Source organism: Epinephelus lanceolatus, chromosome 16 (assembly GCF_041903045.1).
Source record: "Epinephelus lanceolatus isolate andai-2023 chromosome 16, ASM4190304v1, whole genome shotgun sequence".
Taxonomy (NCBI): Eukaryota; Metazoa; Chordata; class Actinopteri; order Perciformes; family Serranidae; genus Epinephelus; species Epinephelus lanceolatus.
The window spans coordinates 37,929,454-37,957,140 of NC_135749.1; the positions used below are offsets into that span (position 1 = coordinate 37,929,454).

The following is a 27,687-nucleotide window of genomic DNA, read 5'->3' on the forward strand; positions in this document are numbered from 1 at the left end:
TACCTTTCACTCTTTCAGTCTGTTTGTTAGTGTGTGTAACCAAGTCTTGCTAAAGGAGACGTCTCGTTCTCAAAGTTAAATATTCAGCCGTGACACTGAAAATCATTAGGTAACACAAAACTACACTCATGCAAAGGCCACACTGCCTGCGTGAGCAGTGCACAACAGCTCCCTCGCTGAAATGCCGTGGCTCGCACTTGTGCAGTGTTCGCACAGATGATGTTGTTGCTATGGCGCTGCTGCAGAGCTGACTGTAACTACTCTATTTTCACATTTAAAAGCCGATACTCCACTCATTTATGAAGCCGTGCAGCCACTGCATTGTCTGCAACACAGTCCTACAAATATTTCACAATTTAAGGCCTTGCATTAACAAGGGGGACTCTGACCACAAAAACGCTGTCAGGAAGCTTTTATTTTGATGGGAACAAAATGATATGATGATATTTTTTCATGTCTGTGATGGATATAGAAATTGAAAGTTTACTGAAAGGAGGTGTAATGTCAACATGATGAATAAAAGATAATTTTCACTGTCTGTTTTTGCTGAAAAAGCACACAACACAGAAAACATAGGGGAGACTCCTACTATCTACATTGGTGATTCCCAGCTGCTGGGTCACAGTTCAAAAGTGGGTTGCAGGCCTATTTTGAATGGACCACAAGTGACTCACAAACATGTCAAGTATTTATTTTTAAGTACAGTGAATTTCCGACACTGATTTTTTTAATTTGAAGTGCTGTTTCCTGATGTAGAGTGAGTGAAAAACAGACAGCTACTTGACAGAGACAGCAAACTAGCTCAACGACATGGCCAAACTCAAGTTATGATGCTGAATATATTAAACCATGTGGACCATAAACTAATGACTAAGGAGAAATCTAGACCCTGTGGCTGGACCAGTTGGGAACCACTGATCCACATGTTCCACAGCTCAGCAGCAGCTGAGCAGCACGGCTCACATGGGCAGTGTGGCTGCTCTGATCTATTAACATAGGCTAGGCTTGTCACGATACCAGAATTTCAGTAGTTGATACAAAACCAGTGAATTTCCAGGATTCTCAATACTCATTCGTTACCACGGTAAAAATCGAAAAACAGAACTCATGTGTTTCTAAATTCACTACTTTGTTATTACATTTACACCGCAAGCGACCCACAAGCGTTGCGGCAGCACGTTTATTCACACCAAAACCGAACAGACGCATCGCACAGCAGCTGCTGCTGTCCCGTCAAAATAAAAACCATACCCGAACCGTTGGTGGCGGTAGTGCACCGTGTTTGCAAATTTCCAATAAATTAATATATAGCACTACAAATGGGTAAGTACATGAGTAAGTACTGTCAGGTCTCGCTTGGTCAAGGGCAGTACTCGAGTTGAGGGGGGATGAGGGGGGATGGCGTCCCCCTTGAAATAAAAACGGTCAAAATCATCCCCCTTCTAAAACTGCCATCCCCCTTTCCATCCCTTGTGTCATTTTTTGAATGAACGTGATATTACTGCTATTTCAACATTTAGTTTTACCTTTGGTTTCACGCATATCAAGTAAAATACTGTGGACGAGGGCACGCATGCAAAGATAATTTTATATCATATCTCAGTGAGCTGAGATATGCCTGTGCCCTATAGAGAGCGCCCGAACAACGCTGCGTCCAAATTCACACCTGTACTTCTCTATGGATTTTCTCCGCAACCGTGCGTTGTACCGAGAAGCCACTGATATCACGTGAAACAGTGGCACCCCCACTTGTCGGTAGTCCAATGTTTTCACAGTGAAAAAAATGATAAAATTACACTAAAATGATGTATAACAAAGCTTTCATACAGCTTTGCACACACATTAGTCTTGGATGGATTACTCACGAATGCAGGGTCGCACAGAAATGCCACGCATATCACATGAAAGCGCAGGACCAGAGCTTTCCAATGATACCACACACATCATTGTGCTGTCATCCCATCATGCTATAAATACAGATCATATGTCTACAAAATAAAAACCTGACGAATTTCTTTACAATCCATTATACAGATCTTGTTATCAGTCACTTCATATAGTGAGGAATAATATTATTACTATTTTTCTATTATCTTAGATGTAAATATTGCATGTTTCTTTCAGATAAAACACATTTTTGACTTGTGAATGAGTCAATAGAATTTCTTGCAATAATGAAAAAATACTGGCAATCATGTCTGCCTGGCACAAACCACATGTTTTGGACAGCTGTGAAGTGACAGAATGTCCCACCATCATGGTTCTTATATTGCCAGATTCCAGAGAGTCTCCCCTCCTCATATATGGCAGAATATGTCTACTTCCAACTTGCTATGGTGAGATACATGCAAAACAACATTGATTAATATAAAATACAGGCACATAGAAGGACATGTGATGATGGCAAATCTGGATAGCCCAGATTGTCCTGAAAACAACAAGATATAGCATGTGTATGTAGCCTTTATAATGACTGTGATATGAGCTTAAAAGTAAAGGCAGGAAAAATACCCCAAAAAGGCCTAGGGCCCAAAGGGTACAGTGATATTAAAAGGAAGGTGAGAAACTATTTTCAGCCCCAAAACTATTTTATCTTGAGTGTTTGTTTTTTTAATCCACACTTGAATGTTGGTTATTTTCAAGAAAATATGTAGTTTTCTTAAAAATCAACTGGAAGAGTAATGTCATGTGCTTGCATAAGATTTCTGCTCAGTCATTCTACAAAACCATAATGAGCTTGTTTTCTTCACATAGAGGATAACTATGGCCAGCAAGCAAGGGCAAGAAATACTGAGAACAAAAACCATGACTATGAAAATCTCTGGAAACTTTTATGAGATAGGGGAGAGTGGGGTAGGCAGCCATAGAATTGGTTCTATGTATTTTGTATTATTTGTATTTTTAATATATTTTTATATTTTAAGTTTCAATTTGCACTCCATGCCCTGAAGTTGGGAATTTTAACCTACAACATTTGTATTTGTATCAATAAAGATCAACATTTTTCCCAATTTCTTTTTCATTTTTTTAATGAAGGGGTTCTTGTTTAATTTATATGATTTAATTAATAACAATTAAAAAATAACCCTTAGATACCAGTTTGATCATATACCACTAACTGCTTTTTTGAAAAATACACTATAATTCAATATTTAAAAGCAAAATTGACTTTGATTATAGTATCATCGGTTGACCCAAGTAGAAGACAAAGAAATGATTTTGCACTTGTCCTGTGCATTTGACCCTAACTATGTAAGAGCATTGGTGCTATGGCAGACCCTCTGCGCTGTCATCAGCACAAATTATGTCCCCATGTGAAAAGATCCACCATCCCCCCTGATTTTTTTTTTACAACTTGAGTACTGGTCAAGCGGGAGATGTCTACACACAGAGGTCACAACACACGCAAACTAGTGTTTTTTGTTGAATACCGCAACCATTTGCTCACGACTTGTGCAAAAAAATTGGCGTCTCTTCTATTTCCGAGCTTGCTCGCGAAAGCAGCACAACTCGAGCAGCGCGTAGAGCGGATGCGGTGTGAATGCTCTAACCTGTTAACATGCTAACAGGCGTTCTTCTTCAGCGCTCGTCCTTGGCACTGACTGAAGCGCATATACTGCCCCTGTCAGCTCCGACAGGAATCGACACGGCCCGCTGAGGGCGAAGTTGTATGCGGTACTTACAGTACTGAAAAAAAAACAGGTACCGATGTATTTTTTGCGTGTTTGCATCGACTTAGTACTGAAGTATTGGTTCTCATGACAACCCTAATAGGCACTGACATAAAAAAACAAGAGATTGCATGGCACACACATGCTGCTCACGGAGGCAGTGCGGCCCAGGCGTCATTGTACTTTAACACAGCAAACTCTTCCCAGCACTCCTCTCTCCAACTTGCATTCTCATTTTCTCTGTTGTTTTTCAACAAGTCACCTCTCGTGAGATTTCAGAACAAGATGGGGTCATAAAAACAAATGGTCCAGGGAAAGATAATGAAAAATGTTTCATTTCTCTGTAGGGATCCTTTCCATATAATGTTGTCAGACACTTAGAAAAACAAACTGAACCTCCTAGAGAAAAAAAAAACAAACACTTTTAGTGGACATAAATTAGCAGTACATATTGCCCAGCGTGGTTACACTGCACCTTGTTTCACTGCTGCAGGCTGCAGCGCTCGCTCTAATTCTGGGCCAATTTCAAAAACTGTTGCTCCCAGTAGACACTTAAGCCCCGTTTCGTCCAAACGCTTTCGGTCTAGTACCTTTGGAACCAAAAGTAACCTTTCAGACATGGTACTAGACCCTAGGTTCATTTAGTGTTTCCTCCCAAACAGTACTCTTAAATGTGGGCAGGGTTGTTGTCACTCAATGCTCCGTCCAGCACTCGGTGAGTATATCCTTATTACCAGTGACACAGATGGAAGTGCGCACCTTGTTTATCGTCCACAGAATGAGGCTACACGCCGACATTTTCAGAACAAAATAAAACTGGCTGCAGTGAGAGTCTCTCTCCATGGGATATTTAAAAATAGCTCAGCTTCTCAGGCAAGCACAGGGGTTTAGTGCTGCCGTAGCCCACGGGATCAATGCTCTGCAATGCTTTCTTTTTCTCCAAGTGAGGATTAGAATATATGCAGTTCACATAATCCCATTAAAATTAATATATATTTTTTAACACGTGAAGATCCAGCCATTACTAAAAGTGTATGTCATATAAAAACTAAAGTAATAGTCAAAGTTGTCACAGTGAAATTTAAGGTGCGCTTCATGTCGTCAGCTCATGCACTGGGTGACATTACAAGTTAATGTTAAAGTTGCTGGCAGTCAGCCCAGTGAATGAAGTTGTTTTTTCTCAGACTACAGCTGCTGCAAGAGGCAGCAAAACATCTACAGAGCTACAACTCAGCCCTGAGCAGAGTTACCGTCCGCTATTGACCAATCAATGGACTGCAGTGTTCACAGCTCCACCTTTTAGTACCAGATCTGTGTGCTAGGTACCCCAACAGAGGAGGGACCTAAAATGGGGACAGTACATAATTGTTCCAAAAGTAACCATCCACAACTTTTCAATGTAGAAACGGGAAAAAAAGTATACTGAACTGAACTGTACCGTACCGTACTACTTGGTGAAAACAGGGCTTTAGACACAAAAACATGGAATGTAGGATCCACGTTAAAAAAAAAACCCCACATACGCTTCCCTTTAAGTAAAGTTTTTAATACAGAACTTTTACTCGTAGTGGAGTATTTTCACAGTGTGGGCTTGGCACTTTTACAGCAGTAACGATCTGAATACTTCTTCCAACACTGCAAATAGTGAACAACCTTCATGAAGTTCTGTACTAAATAATATCACACACACACACACACACACACACACACACAGAGTTATTATTACAGCAGCACTCAGTAGACTGGTGAGAGGAAGTCTTCCTCCTCCTTCTTCTTCCTGTGTCTGTATTTATAGTTTTCTTTTTGTTCCATTGTGGCACTGCAACAATACACCGTTAATAAACACACACACACACACACACACACACACACACACGGGGGAAGTTAAACTGAGCTTCACAATGTAAAAACTCAGCAGACTTCAGCAACAGATGTTCAAATGTATAGAAGTCATCCAGGGGTTTACTGACAAAATGAAAAGAGATGTTTACTGTGTGAACAGGTACAGACAGAGCAGATCAGAGTTCAGGTGGCCTGAAAGCAATGTCATGAAGCAACATTGACAATCTGGCCAAGAATGAGTGGAATTGGGTGGGTTATATCCTGCAGGGCTGTTGAGGAGGAATGTAAACGGGTGAGAGTCAGGTGACCTGGACAGGAGGGGTGGTCTGAGGACACCTGGTGGACAGAGGGACGCAGCGGGCTGGAGGGGACAGGGAGAAAGACTTTGTGACAACTAGTTACTCATCAAATGAAGAAAACGGAGGACAAACATCTGAAGTACAACACAATGACCACGTTTATAATAACGGTTACTAAATATGACAGTATTTCAGATTTGATCTGGATCATATCTGATGTGTGAAGTTTGGGTCTCTTGTCATGTTTCGGAGAGACTGTCCTTTAAACTTATCATTTTCAGTTTTTAGCCCAAACACGTAAAGGATCCAAAGTTTTACATTAAATTATTATTACTATTCTAAAAATTTGAAGTGGGGTTGAATGAGGTACTTATCCACATACCTTTATCTCTAGAGAGGTGCTAAGAAGTCCCTTTGCATTTTCACACATAACAGAGCCAAACGACAGCAGCATTGTTCCGCTCCAACGTCTGATTTTGAGAGCATGCTGCCATCGCGGGATCAAAAGAGGTGTGACATCTAGCACAACAGTGTCAGCCTCTAGTGTTACATTTAACACACCCATCGTCAGCACTGTAAAAACAATAACAATGACACTAATATGTCAATAACGATCATTGTTCACTGGCTGGTCTCGTCCTCTGCTCGGAGGGTAAGGAGATCCTGGACCTTGGTGTTTTCACAATTTGCGGACATTTACAGCTGCTGTTCATCTTCTTTGAGTTAGCTGCTAACTGCTAGCAGCTACTTTTTGAATCTCCAGTGGTGGGTTGCACACATAACACGTTGTCAAAATTTCACACACATCCTGCTGGCTGTCTACCCTGGAAATCCAGAGTTCTCACGAGAGCACAATTTGAATTTGCTCAGCGAGTCACTCTGACAATCAGTAATGATACTCATTATCTATGCCCATGAAACCAAGCTGCACCAATCACATCGGTGTATCTGATATAGGCAGGCCAGAGGCGAGCTAAACAGATGATGACAGCACTGCGACGACGAAGTCTGGAATCAGTCAGTAAACATTGCAAGATGGCTACGGATGAACACCAGTTGTTTGAAACGGCTTTGGCCGCTACAATGAACGAGTTAGACTTGGCTTTTTCTCTAAAAGAGGAACAGAAGACAGCGCTCGAGTCTTTCCTTTGCAAGAAGGACGTTTTTGCTGTTTTGCCGACTGGATACGGCAAGAGTCTAATCTACCAGTTAGCTCCGCTGGTAGCTAAGCGTATAAGTCCCCCTGTGTATTGTTCTGATTGGTCATAGTGTTATCCAGTTGTGTGCAGTGATATTTTCAAATGCATGCTTGGTGCCGCCCCTCGAGTTGGGCCATTTTCATTACTCATGGCCAGACCCTAAATCTTTCTAGATTTGGGTCTGGATTTCCAGGCTACTGGCTGTCCCTTTTAAGCTGAAAACACACGTTGGCATGTTATGTGTCGCATGTCAAGTACTGCCCCTAGCACACACCGACATGTCGCGCTGCAGCTCATTGGCAGACAACCACACAAGTTATTACTACTTTTACTGACAGATCTGTACCTCTTCCACCTCTGCATGAGCTTAAAGTCATGTGTGGACAGCCACTAATTAAAGTTGATTTCTCACCTTAAAGAGATAGTGCACCCTATAATGAAAATTCAGCCATTATCTACTCACCCATATGCCAATGGAGGCTCAGGTAAAGTTTTATAGTCCTCACAACACTTGCGGAGATCCAAGGGGAGAGGGGGGTCGCAACACAATTCCACCTAATGGAGGCTTACAGATTCAAACGTCAAAAAACACTTAATTAAAACCACAAAATATCTACTATACTATACTATACTCTACTATACTGCTCGTCCGTAGTGGTACAAGTGTCCTGAAGCCCCGACATAAAAAGTTGTTTGGAAAAATGTCATTTGAATTCTGTTTTTAGCCTCATTGTAGCCTGCAGCTCTACTTGCCTCTCTGTGCTCCGCGTTCACGTGTGTGAGCTTGCGTGAGACATGGGCACTGCGTTCATGTGTGAACACGCACACGTGAACACGGCGCACAGAGAGGCAGTTAGAGCTGCAGGCTACAATGAGGCTAAAAACGGAGTTCAAATGACGTTTTTCCAAACAACTTTTCAGCATATGGGTGAGTAGATAATGGGTGAATTTTCATTTTTGGTTGTACTTTCCCTTTACAAGCTGATCTCCAGAGCTATAACTTGCCAGGCAATATCTTTTTGGCCATTGCCTTTATAATGTCAGGATTGTGGGTTGTTTAGCTCGGGATATAGCTCTACCTCAGTGACTCTTTTCTCATCCAGTCTTTGTCACACGAGACACAGCAACAGCTACAGAGTTCTCTTTATACATCAGTGGTGAGGAGAGGAGTTGAGCTGCCATAGGAGCAGACAAAAAGAGCCTCTATGGGAGCTGGTATGCACAACAGAGAGTGAGTATGGGAAAAATGCATTTAATCACGGGGGTGGCGAGGCTGAAAATAGGACAATGGCGTGAATGGCCATGGGGCAGCACGTCCAGGAGTGCCGGTGCGTGCCTAGCCACCACCGATGTGGAGTTGTGCATTGAAAATAATAAGTGCATATTTTTGAAGTGCAGGGTTCACCACTGGTGTGTTTTGGCCTTTATACAGACATCATTTCAGCACTGATACTCCCTCCACTGCCGGCTTAAAGACAATGCTGTGCCCTTATTCTGCAATTGTACCTTTTATACAGAATGACAAGGCGGCATAACAGCGGGAAATTTCCATCTTGAAGAGGCAATGTAAGGGTGGTTTCACACCTGCCCTGTTTGGTTTGGTTCAATCGAACTCAAGTTTGTTTGCCCCCCTAAGTGCGGTTTGTTTGGGCAGGTGTGAACACAGCAGTCGCACTCGGGTGTGCACCAAAACAACTGGACTGAGACCTTCTTGAGGGGTGGTCTTGGTCTAGTTACAAATGAACTCTGGTGCGGTTTGTTTGTGGTGAGAACGTGTTCTGACCTCAATCCTAATCAACTGCAGTCACATTACGCATTGTTTGGGTTAAACACGAGCATGTTACGGTCGTGGAGGATTATTAATGTGCACCTCCTCCTGTACTGCCTTGATATGCACATTCGGCGCATCAAATGCTTCAAAACATTGTTTCCTAGTTGTAGCCGCGCCTCGTTTTCAAAATGTATGGTTTGCCTAAAATGAACAATGCAAGTAATATAGTCCACGATGACCAGCACTAAAATCAACCCACAGTCGTCCCTTCATTGTGACATTAGAAAGTGTCGCATTTGTCTTGCAAGTGTACTTTTCTTCAACGTTTTGTTTATTTCCTTTATTTTTTCTACATGGAAATTCTGACCAATCAAGAGCAACTTTATCGTGCAAGGCATTTTATGTGGTCTGCTTGGGTTCAGCCCACTTGACATGCTGCTGTGTTGTGCTATGGCCTATTCAAGTCCTGGAATTTGTTATTGACATGACAACGCCTAAACGCAACATAGGCTCCGTTCCATTGAGAGTGTGTGTACAGGGCCGTGCTGCGGGTTCGGTACGGGCTCAGTTATAATTGTCTCTGACTCAGGTCGGGTTAGGTCAGAAAAATGCTGCCCAAGCCGCGCTCTAGTGTGCTCACCTGTGTCTGTGTAAGTGTGTGCGCGCGCGCACATGTGTCTGTGTCTGTGTTCGCATCGGGGCCGAACTCTGCCGTGCGTGATACAGAGCGCAGAGTTGTAAACATGCAACCCTGTAGAGACAGAAATGACATGCCGTCATGTAAATAAGATAAATAACATAAGGCTTTTTAGTTTGTTTAATAAAAGGACAAGGTATAGACATGTTCTTTAGGAAAGGTAACCTTTAATGACTTCTGTTGTGATCTGGTTCTATATAGAAAATAAAATTTAATAAAATCAACCTGATCTTCGGGGGGGGGGGACCCCTAATATAATGGTAGGGGAAACACTGTGGTAGGAGTACTTTTACTGCTGCTGAAATGTGTAACTCAAAAACATGATAAATAAAAAAAACTGATCACACCTGATCTGTTGTGACTGTTGACGGGTCCTGTTGTTGCCATGACAGCGGCTCACCCTGTATGTGGGAGGAGGATGAATCACATCCAGCTGGCGTGTGGTTCAGAAAATATTCACATCTATCAAACATTACGTAACATCAACATCCACCAGGTACATTTACTCAGGTACAAATCAGAGGTACTTTACTCGAATACTCCTTCTCTATTATATTTATCTGAGAGTTTTAGTTGCTTTACTAATGAGGGTTTTTTTTAGTGTGGTATTAGTCCTTTTACTGCAGTAAAGGATCTGAATACTTGCTGCTCAGGTCAGTTGAATCGTCTCTAAGAAGTTTATAACATTTGAGTTATCCTGTGATCTGACAGACCATGTTACACAACAGCAGCTCTGAATAATCCGGAGGAACATAAGCCTCTTACATCAGATCCAAACACCACTGATTCTGGATCAGGTCTCGCTTCGTCACAGCGGGATTAACAGTACTCTGACAGCAGAATGGGATTTTAATGAGGTGTTCACTGTTAGTGTGCCAGGGCTACAAGTGCCACTGAATGGAGCACAGTGTCCCTGAATGCAGCTCAGAGTGTCCCTGAATGTTGTGAAGAGTGTCCCTGAATGTAGTGAAGAGTGTCCCTAAACACAGCTCAGAGTGTCCCTGAATGCAGCACGGAGTGTCCCCGAACACAGCTCAGAGTGTCCCTGACTGCAGCTCAGAGTGTCCCTGAATGCAGTGCAGTGTCCCTGAATGCAGTGCAGAGTGTCCCTGAATGCAACACAGTGTCACTGAATGCAACACAGTGTCCCTGAATGCAGTGCAGAGTGTCCCTGATGGCAGTGCAGAGCGTCCCTGAATGCAGTGCAGACCGTCCCTGAACGCAGTGCAGAGTGTCCCTGAATGCAGTGCAGAGTGTCCCTGATCGTAGTGCAGACCGTCCCTGAATGCAGTGCAGAGTGTCCCTGAATGCAGGGCAGAGAGTCCCTTAACACAGCGCAGAGTGGCCCTGAACACAGCCCTGAATGTCCCTGAACACATCTCAGAGTTTCCCTGGACGCAACACATATGCAAAAATTAAACAAGATGATTCATTATGAAAAATAAAACGTAATGACACTGTTGGAATGAGATGACTTTGACAATGTTAATAGCCTGTGTGTGTGTGTGTGTGTGTGTGTGTGTATGTATAGAAGAAGAAGAGGAGGAAGATTGATCGCAGTATGATCGGAGAACCAACAAACTTCATTCACCTCACACACATCGGCTCCGGAGAGATGGCAGAGGGCCTGCAGCCGGTGAGACGACACACCTGTCTGTCTCTCTCTGTCTGTCTGTCTGTCTGTACACCTGTCTGTGTGGTTATTATATTTTGAAAATTAAGCTGTAATTGCACGAGACATAGGGCGTTTCTCAATACTAAGTACACCAAGTCGGGACTTGTGCACTTGGGAGTTCGGACTTGGCAAGTTTGACTTAGGAGTCCAAACTCCCAAGGACAGCTGCCATTGCCGCTGGTCTGTGAGAAATGCTTTTTGGGATACCTGGCTGTCAAAAGTCCACTCAAGTCACCTCCCGATGCATCCCCGATGCATCCCCGATGGAACGGGCAGAACAAGTTCACATCTGGGCATTTGGAGTGTACTTGGCTGGATGTGGACTTTGAATTGGAACAGTGCTTGGTCTGCAACTGATGACGTTTCACAAGTCTGAAAGAACACAAGTACAGGCAAGAACGCAGATTGAGAAACGCCTATAATATTAGAAATATATTTACATGTTCTTCATTTGCTTTGTCAGGAAGTGCCACGCAGCACTGTCTCTTCCTGTTTCTATTTTAGCTCCTCTGTTGTCTGTTAAAATCTGCCTCGAGTTCAGCTGCAGGTCTGACCACAACACAATAAATAAAATACAGTATAACAAAAAAATATTAAAACAAAAAAGATAGAATAAAATAAAATAATGGTATAGTGTGTAATGTAATAAAATAAAATAAAATAAAATAAAAAACTAAATTTAATTGAAGGTAAAATTAGATAAAATGTAAAACAATAGGCCTAAGAAATATATTAAATTTAAAAAAAAAAAAAAAACGGAAATTAAAAACAAAATAAAATGGTAAAAAAAATATAAATATATGTAATAGAACAAAATAAAGTAAAAAAAAAAGTAAGTAAGTAAAAACTAAATTAAAGGTAAAGGTAAAATTAAATAAAATGTAATACAGTAGACCTAAGAAAATAGAAAACAAACAAAAAATAAAGTAGATTATGTATTAAAATGAGATAAAGTAAAATAAAATGAAAAGTAAATTGAATTAAAGGTAAAATTAAAATTAAAGAAAATGTAATACTGTTGGCCTAAGAAAGTATAAAACAACCAAACAAAAACTTAAAGAAAGTCAAAATGAAATAAAATAAAATGGTTAAAGTAAAGTAGAAAGTAATAAGAACACAAAAAAGAAAAAACATAACTATCATTTAATGTAATTCCATCAACAGCTGGAGCAGTTTGAAATGGTCTGATGACATCATCTGTGTGATGACTGGTCAGAGTCAGCAGGTGGTCTTCCTCTTGGATGAGTTCAGCGGTCAGATGTGTCCTTGCTCACTAAGTCACTTCCTTTGTTACGTCAGATGATAAACAGAGAATCTAAATTCACCCAAAACACAAACACACTGAGTGAATGACTAAATAATAATAGTCCATTAATCAATAGAAATGCAAACTACAGAATGTACATAATATTTACACAGAATTAAACACAATTACACATAATACTGAATTAAATGAAAAAAATCTAAATACATGAAATTTAAGTTATGTGTTCATTTACATGTAACCAATCATATTGATTATGTTGTGTGTGTGTGTGTGTGTGTGTGTGTGTGTGTGTGTGTGTGTGTACGCATACATACAGTCGGGGTCGGTTCAAGAACAAATGAGGTCTAAAGGCCCGAACATGAACGGCAGGAACAGCCTGTTATAGCCGGTAAACACACACACACACACACACACACACACACACAGCTGCCTCTTCAACTTCACGCAGCGCTCACACACATAAACTAACACTTCATCTCCTCTCAGAGTAAAACACTTCATGATGTAAAGTACGAAGTACACTACTTTCACATCAACAAACACTGTGACTTCTCGTTCGGTCAGACTGACACCTCAGCTCCTTTAAACATGTTTGCTCAGACTGGTGCTTCAGCTCCTTTAAATACGTTCACTCGGACTGACACTCCAGCTACTTTAAATGTATTCGCTCTGACTGATGCCTCAGCCCCTTTAAATGCGTCTGCTCAGATTGACACTTTAGCTCTTTTAAACACGTTCACTCAGACTGACACTTCAGCTTCTTTAAACACGTTCGCTCAGATAGACACTTCAGCTTCTTTAAACACGTTATGCTCAGATAGACACTTCAGCTTCTTTAAACACTTTAGGACCTTTAAGCATTTTTGCTCAGACTCACACTTCAGCTCCTTCAAACACATTCGCTTGGACTGACACTTCAGCTCCTTTAAACAAGTTCGCTCCGACTGACACTTGACATTGATTCATGTAATTAACGATTCACATGACAAAATAAGTCAACGTTAACTTTTGGTTTCACATGAGACAAGAACATTGGTCTGCTGGGTCATAGTCCTGTGCTTGTTGGACCCATCCACTCGAAGTGGACTTTGTTGCTATTTATACGATGTCTGTTGTTCTGAATGTCTAATAATGATTCACATGGGTTTACATGGGAGTTGGCTGACAGCCAGTGCTTCTCATGCAGACAGTAAAGGGTGCATTGCACTTCGGGTGCATTGTGCATTGAGTGCATTGTGCGTTGGGTGCATTGTGCGTCGAGTGCATTGTGCATTGGGTGAATTATGCGTCAGGTGCATCGTGCATTGGGTGCATTGTACGTCGGGTGCATTATGTGTTGGGTGCATTGGGTTTCGTTAATCATTGGCAAACTTTCTGGGGAAAACCTGGTCTGATTAGGAGAGACGGCATTCATCCCACTTTGGATAGAGCTGCTCTCATATCTAGAAACCTGGCCATGTTTATTAGTGGGGAGTTGGAGCCATTTTTAACTCTAGTCTGTTAATCAGCCCTAAACCTAAACTAGATTATAATTCATTTGAAAGCCTCGTTCTTAGTCTTTTACATCCGACCTGGAAAACCTCGCAGCCACTTTTATTTGTTATAGTGTACCGTGCTCCTGGCCCATATTCTGAATTTGTATCTGAATTCTCAGAGTTTTTATCCAGTTTAGTTCTGAAATTAGATCAAGTTATTATTGTAGGCTATTTTAACATTCATGTTGACGTTGATAATGACTCCCTCGCTACTGCGTTGATCTCATTATTAGACTCCATTGGCTTCAGTCAGGGTGTACATAAACCCACTCACTGTTTTAACCATACCCTCAATCTAGTTCTAACGTATGGAATCCCTCTCTATCAGACCATTATTTCATAACTTTGATTTCTTTTTACTTGATTACACGCCACTCAGCAACAGTTACTATACTAGATGTTTATCGGATAGTGCAGTCGCAAAATTTAAGGCAAAGATTCCATCGACATTGAATTTAATACCATGTCCTTCTGTAACAGAGGTTTCCCGTACCGACTTTAATCGATAGCGCTATAGGCTCGCTGCGAACAACACTCGACTCTGTAGCACCTCTTAGAAGTTAAAAAAAAAGCAAAGAAATTTCGCTCCTTGGTACAACTCTCAAACCCGAAAATTAAAACAAATATCGCGAAAATTTGAAAGGAATTGGCGATTAACCGAACTAGAAGAATCTCGTTTAGTCTGGGAACAAAGTCTCAAAACATATAAGAGGGGCCTCTGCAATGCCAAAGCAAACTATTACTCAGCATTTATAGAAGAAAATAAGAACAACCCCAGGTTTCTTTTCAGCACTATAGCCAGGCTGACTGAGAGTCACAGCTCTATTGAGCCTTGTATTCCTTTAGCCCTTAGTAGTAATGATTTTATGAGCTTTTTTAATGACAGAATTCAAACTATTAGAGGCAAAATTAATGACTTCCTGCCCTCAAACGGAACCAATCTGCCCTCAAACACAGCTGTAAGACCTAATATATATCTATATAGCTTCTCCCCGATTTCTCTTCAACAATTGACCACAATGATTTCTTCATCTATTTATCATCGTGTCTCTTAGACACCATCCCAACTAGGCTACTTAAGGAAGTCTTACCTTTAGTTAACACTCATATATTAGACATGATCAATATATCTTTATTAACAGACTATGTACCACAGTCTTTTAAGGTAGCTGTAATTAAACGTCTTCTAAAAAAAAGCCCACCCTGGATCCTGAGGTGTTAGCCAACTATAGACCAATATCTAATCTTCCCTTTCTTTCAAAGATCCTTGAGAAAGTAGTCGCAGACCAGCTGTGTGATTTTTTTCCCCATGATAATAATTTATTTTAAGAATTTCAGTCAGGATTTAGAGTGCATCATAGCACTGAGACACTAGTTAAAATTACAAATGACCTTCTGATTGCTTCAGACAAAGGACTCGTCTATGTACTTGTTTTATTAGATCTTAGTGCGGCGTTTGACACCATTGACCATCAAATTCTGCTACAGAGACTGGAACATTTAATTGGCCTAAAAGGTTCTACACTAAGCTGGTTTAAATCTTATTTACCTGATCGTTTTCAGTTCGTTCATGTTCATGATGAATCATCTCTACGCACTAAAGTTTGTTTTGGAGTTCCGCAAGGTTCTGTGCTCAGACCAATCCTATTCACTCTATATATGCTTCCCTTAGGTAACATTATTAGAAATCACTCTGTAAATTTCCATTGTTATGCAGATGATACACAATTGTATTTATTGATAAAGCCAAAAGAAACTGATCAGTAAACTAAACTCAAAAATGCCTTAAAGACATAAAAACCTGGATGAGCACCAATTTCCTTATGTTAAATTCAGACAAAACTGAAGTTATTGTTCTTGGCCCCAAACAACTTAGAGACTCTTTATCTGATGACATAGTTTCTCTAGATGGCATGGCTCTGGCCTCTAGCACTACCGTAAGAAACCTCGGAGTAATATTTGACCAAGATTTGTCTTTTAATTCTCATTTAAAACAAACCTCACGGACTGCATTTTTTCATCTGCGTAATATTGCGAAAATTAGGCCTATCCTGACCCGAAAAGATGCAGAAAAATTGGTCCACGCTTTTGTTACCTCTAGGCTGGATTACTGTAACTCCCTATTATCAGGTAGCTCTAATAAGTCTTTAAAAACTCTCCAGCTAATTCAGAATACAGCAGCACGTGTACTAACAGGAACTAAGAAACGAGATCATATTTCTCCTGTTTTAGCTTCTCTGCACTGGCTCCCTGTAAAATCCAGAATTGAATTTAAAATCCTACTGTTAACTTATAAAGCTTTAAATGGTCAGGCTCCGTCATATCTTAGAAAGCTCATAGTGCCCTATTATTCCACCAGAACACTGCGCTCTGAGAATGCAGGATTACTCGTGGTCCCTAAAGTCTCCAAAAGTAGATCAGGAGCCAGAGCCTTCAGCTATCAGGCTCCTCTCCTGTGGAATCATCTTCCTGTTGTGGTCCGGGAGGCAGACACCGTCTCCACATTTAAGACTAGACTTAAGACTTTCCTCTTTGATAAAGCTTATAGTTAGGGCTGGCTCAGGCTTGCCCTGTACCAGCCCCTACTTAGGCTGACTTAGGCCTAGTCTGCCGGGGGACCTCCTATAATACATCGAGCACCTTGTCTCCTTCTCTCTCTCTCTCTCTCTCTCTCTCTCTCTCTCTCTGTCTTCGCTAACACTCATGTTCTTTTACTACATTTTGCTAACTCAGCTGTACTGCATGTCACTAACTTGGCCTCTGCTCCCGAGCTTTTGTGCTCCATTGTCTCGCAGGTCAACTTATATCGCAGCGGTGCCTGGATAGTGTGATGTGTGTGGTTGTGCTGCTGCCGTGGTCCTGCCAGATGCCTCCTGCTGCTGTTATCATTAGTCATACTTCTACTGTTATTATACACATGATTATTGGCACATATGTATACTATCATATACTTTCAGCATATTGACCACAATATCCGTAATTATTATTATAATATTATTACTTTAATTAATGTTGTTGTAAGCTACTGTCATTACTGTCTGTCCTGCATCTCTCTCTGTCTCTCTTTCTGTCTCATTGTGTCATACGGATTAGTGTTAATTTATTATGTTGATCTGTTCTGTACATCTATTGCACGTCTGTCCGTCCTGGAAGAGGGATCCCTCCTCAGTTGCTCTTCCTGAGGTTTCTACCATTTTTTTCCCACGTTAAAGAGTTTTTTTGGGGGGAGTTTTTCCTTATCAGCTGTGAGGGTCCTAAGGACAGAGGTATGTCATATGCTGTAAAGCCCTCTGAGGCGAATTGTGATTTGTGATATTGGGCTTTATAAATAAAATTGATTGATTGATTGTGCGTCAGGTGCATCATGCGTTGGGTGCATTGTGCGTCGAGTGTATTGTGCTTTGAGTACATTGTACGTCGGGTGCATTGTATATCAGGTGCAGTGTGCATCCGGTGCATTGTGCGTCTGGTGCATTGTACGTTGGGTGCATTGTGTATCGTGTGCATTGTGCGTCAGGTGCATTGTACATCAGGTGCATTGTATGTCGGGTGCATGGCGCATCGAGACCAGGCTGAAGTGTATTGACTTTTTACACACTACAATATCTGACTCCATCTTGTGTGTTTATTATTTTTCAGGAGTGTATTAAACTGACGTAGACCAGCTGACCGACCTTCTCTTTCCTCTGAATGAGCCTCTCCCACATCTGACCACCGACCATGGGCTGCGACCCCCCTTCTACCCGGCTCAGGCATTCAAAGCACTGCGCCGTCAGCCACCTGCAGGGGGCACCATCGCGATCCTGACCAGCCAAATCTCTCCTTTGAGGATTATAACTTTATTTAAAAAATGTGTATTATTGCAAAGTATTTTCTACAAGCCAAAACTGAGAATCAGTAGCCACTTAAAAAAACATCCAGTCCAGACGGACAATCCTGCTGATCTTTTCCACGTCTCAGATCCAATAAAGTGCCAGCTATAGGATTTGGACTACATCTCTCAGCATGCCTTAAAACTCCCTTTACGTACACATCATGCTTAACTCTGACAATAAGGAGACATTTTTATTACTGGATTTAAATATAAACAATTTGGATCGGAGTTTAAGAACTAATGTCCACGTGTTGTACTTGTTTTCACCACTAGAGGGCTGACATGAAGATGTTTCCCCTGTCAATATTAAATAAAACCAACCAATGACATCACTGGACTCCATTTCCCAGAATCCCCTTGACAGAATGTCTGTATTTAAGGACGAAAAACTGGTTTCAAAGTGCTTTAAACAAAATGTCACAAACAGACTACGTTTCCAAGCATTCGGAGGGAAGTTTTCTCTAAACTTTCCCATCCAGGAGGTTCCTTTATTCAAACCGTCATGCTGGTGGTAGTCCTAGGATTCCCAGGATGCTTTACTCTGCTCAGTTGTGCTCTGTAACAGGAGTATTAAACATTTTGTTTGTTTGTTTCCAAAGCCCTGCCTCTGTTCATTGGTCACATGGCCTCAGTGATGACATCATTGGACTTCAATTCCCAGGATGCTTCACTCCACACAGCCTCACTGCTGGTGCTGAATGATTTAAGACTCTTATTCTCGGAGATGGGAAAGTCCCCCTTGTGTGTGTGTGTGTGTGTGTGATGTCATATGGTCTTTATATCCCACCAGTTTAAATATAATTGTTGCTTCCCTCTCACAGGGGACAGGAAACGCAATTCAAAACTTCCATCAGAAAATGATACGTTTTTGTCAAAGTTTCCACTTATACAAAGATGTTATTTGTCTTTCTTTTCAGTTGACTACTTAAACTGCGGGTTGGGGCCCTAAACGGGTCTTACGCCAACAAGACAAGTTAATAGACAAACTTTTAACTTCACGTGGCACGCTGAGACCTTTTTCAGGACTTCTGTTTAAAAACATTTCATGCTGCATCTGGTGGGAATATGAGTGTTTAACTGCTTTATATATTTTGACAATTTGAACATTTTTAAGCAGACATCATTTTTAATTTTCTGCTGTTTTTTTTTTTTAATGTGATTTTCTGTTTGATTTCTCATATGTCACCTTTTTTTAAATTTTGTCTTCTTTCTGAGTTTTTCCACCTCTGTTTCAGGGATTCAGTTTGGGTCTCTTGATGCGTGGACTGAGCTGAAGATGTCAAATATTAGAGAGGTCATGGGAAAGCTTAAATATCCTTTGCTAAGTAAAGAATTTCTTTGAATATCAGCTGCCACCCTGAAATTAATTATTGTAGAATTTGAACTGTCATGCATTAAATGCATGACAGTTCAAATTCCCCAAAATGTTTAATTCCAGTCGTAAGATGGGGTGGAGCAGAGGCCACCAACCAAATGTGTATTTAAACAAACATAAAACTGCACATTTTACTTACAGATTAAACTCCTATAGACCCTTCTAGAGCTGACGCTCACGATGATGTCATTTTATTAGCTGGAGGCAAAATCTGCCTCTACATCACAGGGCTGTAGGCTACATAGGAGTCTTAAAATGTTGTCTTGTTGTGTTATTGAGAGCCAGAATAGAAGGAGTCATGGCTCAAAACCAGCCGCCACTGCATTTACTCCATCAACAAAAACAAAGACAACTAAAGTTAAATGTGATAAAACAAAAGGACTGGATGGAGGCCATCATCACTTCAGGTTAGGGAAAAAGTTGTTGTAGGGATGAATAATCTTATGTTTATTAAGGGTTATCATGTCCACCTCATCAGAAGTTGGGGAGGTATTAAGAGGAATATTGGATTACTCACATTACTTACTAACGCTAACTTTTTAGCCACTAAAATTTAGCACATAAGCTAATGTTAGCAAAACAAACTGGAGGAAACTGTTTAGGTGTCGTCCTCCTTTATAAGATTGGCATAGTAATAAACCACAGAGCTTTCTGTGACATCATCCATCCACTGAGTAAGAGTCATATGGGTCGGCCAGTCTGGTACCAGTGGTCAGTGTTTACTTATTCAAGTAACACTTGCGGTCCCGGAGAGTGAGTGACTGGACATGGTGTGTTGGTAAATTCAGTCTGACACTCTACACTATGAGAGCCCTGTTGGAGACGAAACAGAGCATTTTATTTCTACATGAATTTAGAGTGCCCAGAGTGCACTCTGCCACTCCCAGAGTGCAGTCCTTTGGATAACTGAATGGTATATTCAGACAGCGCTCCAAATTTATGGTCTAGTTTGTGCCAGAGTACACTCCAACACTCAGAATGAGTATTTCAGGATGCAACACTCACATCATCGTCCTCCATTGTCTAAAACAAGTCAACAGAACTTGCTAGCTAGAGCTAGCTAATGTCTGTGGAGACTTCTTTTGCCTCTAGGTAAGCCCCGCCCACCAAAAAACGTCATTCTGTATACTAAAAGGGTCTTTTACATTTTCTGTAAGATTTATATTACAGTCTAATTATTTCAAAGCATTCAAAGCACATAATTCTGGTGAAGAATATGAACTCTCGTTTAATTTATTTATCTGTTTCAGTCTAAAAATATCTCAAAATGAACCTTAATACAATCAAAAATATTCAGTTGTATAATGAAAACTTTATATATGTCATTTAACCCTAAACTTACCAGAAAAATTAGTGTGAACATGACCTCAGTATTCTCAGTGATTTTCAGGGCTGCGCACCAGACTGGACTCTTAAGCACAGTTTGATTCGACTGGACAAAACATATATCTCAACAACTCCAAGTAAGCGTTAACTGATTGATTCATTCATTACAATAACTGTAAATGTCCCAGAAATTATAAAACAGGCAGAAATGAAAAATCAAAGAGGTTAAACTCAGAAGTCAGGCCAAAAAAAGACGATGACGACATCTGCGAACACTCACGAACTGTAACTCGACCCTCAGCTGTTGTTTACACTATCCCGGGAGTGGGTGCCATGGAAACCGCTGACTCACGGTGTTCCTCCTCGCCGTGGCAACCAGCCACTTCCTCCCCGAGGAAGTCAAAACCTCTATTTAAGGAAAATGTGAGCTGCTGCTGCTTGTCTCAGTTTCCTCAGGACAGCGTGGTGTGTTTATGGGACTCTCTCTATTAAACTCCACCATGGTAACAGATGTGTCAACCACAACAACCAATTATAATACTGGTTTTACATCATGTGACTCTCAGTCATTTTTGATCAGCTGATACCATTTAAGTGAACAATAGATACAAACAAGGAGCCAGAAATAAAAATCACATGAGACTGCTTCAAGCAGAGCTACCAGCTTCTTCTGCTGTATTTAAAACACAGCTGCAGTGAAATCTGACAGTGTGAACAAGAAGCAAACTTTAGACACGCCATGATTGGATGTGAAGGACGTTTTTAGCCCAGTTGCCAAAAAAAAAAAAAAAGTTGGCATTGTACGTTTCTGCAAAACCACAAATACGTTACATTTGCACATTTCATGCATATCATACCAATGTTTCTAAAGTGACACAGTGCATGAGCTGATTTCGGAGGTGGTGGATGGCGAAACGTCTGCCAAGCTGCAGACTACTGTTCAAGACCAACAAACAGCAAAATCCGTTGTGATTTAGCAAGTCATCACTGTGTTTCCCAGCAGCTTTTCAACCACCAAACCAGCAGGGATAGTGCTACGAAATTGGTTGAATTTTACTGAAAGATCGCTGTGTTTCCTGCAGGGATTATGCCCCCAAAATAGATGTTTCAAGTCAAATCATGATCTTCTCCTAACCATAACCAAGTGGTTTTTGTGCCTATACCTAACTACACATTAACCACAGAGTTGTTGAAATGTAAAGGGACAAAAAGTTTCAATCTTTCTGCTACATAATAATGAACAAATGCAATGTATCCTTGGTTTGTAGAAACGTACAAAGCCAACACTGACATGCAAAGACACATGGAAATACTTCAAGTGTGTGTACAGGCACATCAGCATTTCTGATCATCTGCAGGTGTGTCCTGATCCCTCAGCATGTCACACACTGAGTTGATCTGAAACCTGGATCAGGTGTTTACTTCAGTTTCACGAGTGTCAGAGAGGCAGGAAAGACAAGAGTTTACTCAGGTCGAAACCAAGTTGACCAAGAAGACAAGAGAGAACCATGTAACCAGAGTGGAGATGGACCCGTATCTAAACTGCTGGACTAATCAGTGAAATGCAGAGCAGGTGAGCAGGTGGTCGGGGATAGTATATGACAGGTAAACATAAAACAGGTAAAAAATGAATAATTAATACCTATCTGAAGTTGTGATTTTAGAATCTCTAACCTGGATCTGATGGTTACATGGAAAACACATAACATGGATACCCGTAGTGTTCGTGGTAACACCCTCACTGTAAAACCTTCAGCTTCAATATGGTTCAAATCTAAACAATAGACCCTTTTAGGGCTGACGTCACAATGTCATTTTATTAGCTGGAGGCAAAACCTGCCTCTCCACCACAGGGCTGTAGGCTACGTAGGAGTCTTAAAATGTGGTCTTGTGTTATTGGGAGCCAGAATAGAAGGAGTCATGGCTCAAAACCAGCCGCCACTGTCCATCAACAAAAACAAAGACAACTATGGTTAAATGTGATAAGACGAAAGGACTGGACGGAGGCAATCATCAAAAAAAGCTTGCATGTCCAGCGCACACTTCATATCAGGTTAGGGAGAAAGTATTTCCTGTTGTAAGGATGAATAACGTTATGTGTATTAAGGGTTATCTTGTCCACCTCATCAGAAATTGGGGTTATATAAAGAGGAATATTGGGTTTCTCTGTAACGCTAAGTTTTTAGCACATTAGATAACATGAGCATCAATAGCAAAACAAACTGGAGGAAACCGTTCAAGTGTCGTCCTCCTTTGTAAGATTGGCAAAGTAATCACCCACAAGCTTCCTGTGGCATCATCCATCCACTGAGTGAGAGCATACGAGTCGGCCAGTCTGGTCCCGTTGGTCAGTGTTTACTTATTCAAGTAACACTCGTGGCCCCGGAGAGTGAGTGACCTGACATGGTGCGTTGGTAAATTCAGTCTCTACACTAGTTCGCCCTGTTGGTCGAAAAAATGGAGCATTTTATTTCTATATGAATTAACGACAGTTAAGTTAATCACACATTCACTCCGCTCGGCACTCTGCTGCTGAGAAAGCGCTCTGGCACTCGGAGAGTGCAGTGCTCTGAAAAAGCAAATGGTACATTAAGACCGTACTCCGAATTTATGAACAGTCCAGTTTGTGCCAGAGTGCGCTCCGACACATCATCTTCCTCTATTGTCTAAAACAAGCCAACAGAACTTGCTAGCTAGCACTAGCTAATGTCTGTGGAGAATTGTTTTGCCTCCAGCTAAGCCCCGCCCACTAAACAACATCATACTGTTTACTAACAGTAAAAGTGTCCATACAGCAGAACAATACAACTGCAACACTCAAACGCAGGTCATGTTCCCGTTACAAGTGAATCTTAAGCAAACTTTTGAAATGTTGGGTTCGGTGCCTTGCGCAGGGGCACCTCAGCAGTGCCCAGGAGGTGAATTGGCACCTCTCCAGCTACCAGTCCATGCTCCATATTTGATCTGGACGGGGACTTTAACAGGCAACCCTCTGGTTCCCAACCCAAGTCCCCAAGTCCCTATGGACTGAGCTACTGCCCCCCATGACATGGTCATGTTTCATGCTGCCTGAAAACAAAGACGAAATTCTGTTGTTATGGAAATATGTGGGGAGAACTTAAAGTTAAATGTTCTCTTATTCAGCAAAGGCTCTTTCTGACCCATATGGCATCAACTCTTTTTCGACAAATGCAAAAACCACCTCAAGCTTGCATGAAAACTTTGGAAGTTTTATCCAATCTCACCCTTTCCATTCATCTTTTCTATGCGATATTTTAAAACTACGTTTACGGAAACACAGTTGTTGTCAACTTAAGTTAGGTTTGAGTCTTTAGGTTGAAGTCGGCCGTGTTGTTGTTGACCTCTTGACTCAATCTGCCTCGTTTCACTTCTGATTCTTGGAAACTCAGAGCAGCTCTCAGGAAAACAAAGTCTGGCTCCTTTTGTTGATCACAACCATGGTTCCTGTCATCCTCCGCGCACACACATATGGGATTCCCCTCACGGTTTACAGTCCACCAACACTGGAGCACACTTTCCCTGAAATCCCCAACAGAAATAAGATTTAGAGATGATGAGGTGACAAAGATCTGAATATGAATTATGTGTTGATAAAGTCGAACTTTCTTATTACCAAATTATTTCTATGCTTTTTGTTGTTCATCAGAGATGTTGATTTATTGAACTGTGTTTGTATCTTTTTTTTCGAATATATGTTGCGTAGTTAGTGTTGTATGAATGATCATGAGCCTCTGTCAAAACCTGCAGGAGTTAAGGAATAAAAAGTCAAACAAGAATTATTTTATTTTCAGTTAACATTCATCTCACAGAGACACTTATATCCAGATGAGCTTTAATTAAACTTTACTGTGATATCAACCAACCAGCAGCCTCCACAGCTGAGCACAACTTTTCGCTATAAATACAAAGTCAGTGATGTTTTTACATAACAGGTTTAGCTTTCTGGAGATCATTACACTTATTTTAATGTAAATTAGTGTTTCATTTAGAAGAAATTAAATGTATTTTTGGGTGATTGACAGATGTCTTTCACATTCAGCTGTGGTTGTGGTCCTGGTATGTGGTCTAGAAATCTGTGAGCATGAAAACACATGGGAAAAAAAATCGGAAAATAAGAAACTTCCTGCTGTTTCAATGACAATCTGCTAACAGGCGAGATATGAGAAACATGAACCCGTATCCAGCTTTAGGGCAGAGGGCAATGTGACAAAAAATAAAAATCGTAGTAAAAGTCGTGGTTTAGTGATTGAAGTCCAGAAGGTTTTTTTTTTAACCACTGTCCAAAAGATCTTGTTTACATGTTGTGTTGCCAAAATGATAACTTACACAATATATTATATCTCATAAATATATAACATAAAGACACCACACTTTTCTAAACCTAACCTGCATAACTTAATGCTAAGTAACATTATGACTTTTCATTGGCTTAACCAATGTAACTTTATGTGATGTACATAACGTGATCACGCCCATGTTTCCTTTTCATTAGCCTACGTAACTATACTAAACCCAAACTACGTAACTTTAAGTACATATTTTTAAAGTAACGTGACGTAACCAACCATGTTTCTTTTCCTGAACTCAACCTACGCAGTAGTAGTAAGCCTTAACTACTTAACTTAAATTTAAGAATGTATCTTTACAGTAAGTACGTAACGTGATGATGTCCAACTTTTCCTAAACCTAACCAACATAACTTAAATTTAAGTACGTAACTTTACAGTAAGTATGTAATTTTTCCTAAATTTACTTTATGTTAAGTACATGAAGACACCCAACCATAATCCTTTTCCTACACCTAACCTATGTAACTTTAATTTAAGTACGTAACTTAACAGTAGATATGTAACGTGATGACCCCCAACTTTTCCTAAACTTTTGTAACGTTATGTTAAGTAAAGTAACGTGACAACTATGTTTCTTTTCCTTAACTTAATCTATGAAATTTTAAGTACGTAACTTTACAGTATGTAACATGATGATGCCCAACTTTTCCTAAACCTAACCTAAGTAGCTTTACATTAAGTGAGTAATGTGACGATACCCAACAATGTTTCTTCTCCTCAACCTAACCTACTTAAATTTACTAAACCCAACCTACGTAACTTTGATTTAAGTACGTAACACAACAGTAAGTACATGACGTGACAATGCCCAACTTTTCCTAAACTTACTTTAAGTATGTACTGTAACTTTACATGAAGTAACATGACGAAGCCCAACCAATGCCTTTCCTTAACCTAACCTAACCTAACCTAACCTAACCAGTAGGGGTACTTATTCGAGGAACGCTAATGTGTAACATATATGAATCAGGGAAGCATTTGATAATAACTTTTACAAACAGCTGTAGAGATCAAATGTGTACCAGATGTGGAAAGAACTTAAAAGCATTTGTGAATATGTTGTGGATCTGGTGCAACAATGATTTGTGCACACAAGATAAAAAAATATAATCTTCCAGGACTTCAGCTACAAAAAGTCACAGAACGATTCACTTACTGATTTTATTATACAGCATTCCAACTATTTTAAAACTAAAGCGTAAACAGAAGGATTTAGAGACGTTTTAAAGTGTCATAAGAACATCAGGGAGTTTCTGTAAACTAAATTAATCTCAGACGAAATCTTTTTCACGATCTTAAAAACACCAGCGGTCTTTACTGGACATCTTCAGTGATATTTTGTGTCTAATGTGTGACTGATGATTACGTTTAGTAATTTCTGGTTTTTGTCTTGTGTTTGGTTTTGTTATATAACCTCCTCCTCTGCAGAGAAACAGAAATACAGATAGACTTTATTCCTCGTTATGTAACGTGTTTCTCATGACGGCTGAATAAATCTGCTGCTTCATCTGTTGTGTGAGTTGATGAATAATTTATTTTAAAGTGGCTCAATGTGTTAAACATTTTGTTGGTGTGTTGATTTCCTCCTGAGAAGTGCACTGATTAGGCTAGAGTGAGACACTGGAATAATTTTTATTTAAAAAAAAAAGATTATTTTATTTATCAATATGTGACATTATAGTCTAGTTTTACTTAAAGAAGCTCAAATCTTAACAAGAGACTTATGAAAATAAAACATGAATGAAAAGGGTGTGGAAGAAAACACAACATAAATATGCTGTTTAATGTATTATTGTGAGTCTCCTAATCACTCCAAACACACCTAATGTTTTCATCTCTTCATGTTTCATGTACATCACCATTTATTCATTTAGTCTGTGTCTACTTTTATCCATAAAACAACTGTTACACCTCAGAGGAAACACTTTTTGTGATGTTTGGACTACATCCCAGTGAAGTCAGCATGTCTGTATCTACATGTATGTTCACATTTTCAGACTGACTGTTTCCCCTCCTTCACTTGAACATCATGTTTTATGACAAGCAGCTGTGCAGAGACCACAGAGCTGTAATAATGCTGTGTGTGTGTGTGTGTGTGTGTGTGAGAGAGAGAGAGAGAGAGAGAGAGAGAGAGAGAGAGAGAGAGAGAGACTAAACAGAAGTCGTAGAGTAAATGAGTTTCTCACTGAACTGGGACAGTTGGTTTCCTCACATGCTATCACCACAGCCAACGTGCTAACCTGGTGACTAAATGGTAACTTAATTGTTTCATCATAAACCAGTTGAGTCATGGAAGAACATGGGGAACACTGGGTCTGTGTTTAACAAATAGACATACTCTTTGTGAGATAAGAATGATATTGATATTGAATGAATTGATATTTATCTCATGTCTGTGTATTCAGTACAGAGCTAGGATCACCTCATAGTTAGCTTAGCTTAGCATGCAGACTGGAAGTGAGGGAAACAGCTAGCATGACTGTCCAGCTCTCCAATACAATTCTCCAGGGATGACATTTTCTATTCTCTTGAAAGCTGGCACAGAGGGCACAAGAGTAGTGCCCAGCACCCGACCTCCCGTTTTCCAAGCGGTTAAAGATGCGGCATGTGTATGGCCCCAAATTTCTAGGGCAGTTATTCCACAGGCTAGTTAATAACATGTCAGGCAGGGTATCCAAAGTGTGGGATCATTTTGAGAAGGTGAAGGATGAACCCAAGGTGATATGTAAACTCATCTTCATTGGTCGACTACAAACATGACATATCATCTATTACATGGAAGTAGC

General features: G+C 40.5%; 1 protein-coding gene across 2 annotated transcripts in view; it reads left to right on the top strand.

Annotated features, from left to right (window-relative positions):
• cdc42se1 (CDC42 small effector 1) overlaps positions 1-26,408 on the top strand; it is a 52,159-nt gene extending 25,751 nt beyond the window's left edge. For both annotated transcript variants that reach the window (XM_033637359.2, XM_033637360.2), the window contains 3 exons: positions 11,011-11,115; positions 12,738-12,809; positions 17,596-26,408. In XM_033637359.2, the coding sequence (XP_033493250.1) occupies positions 11,011-11,115; positions 12,738-12,806 (174 nt within the window). In that variant the 3' untranslated portion in view covers positions 12,807-12,809; positions 17,596-26,408. The remainder of the gene's footprint in view (positions 1-11,010; positions 11,116-12,737; positions 12,810-17,595) is intronic.
• The last annotated feature ends 1,279 nt before the right edge of the window (positions 26,409-27,687 follow it).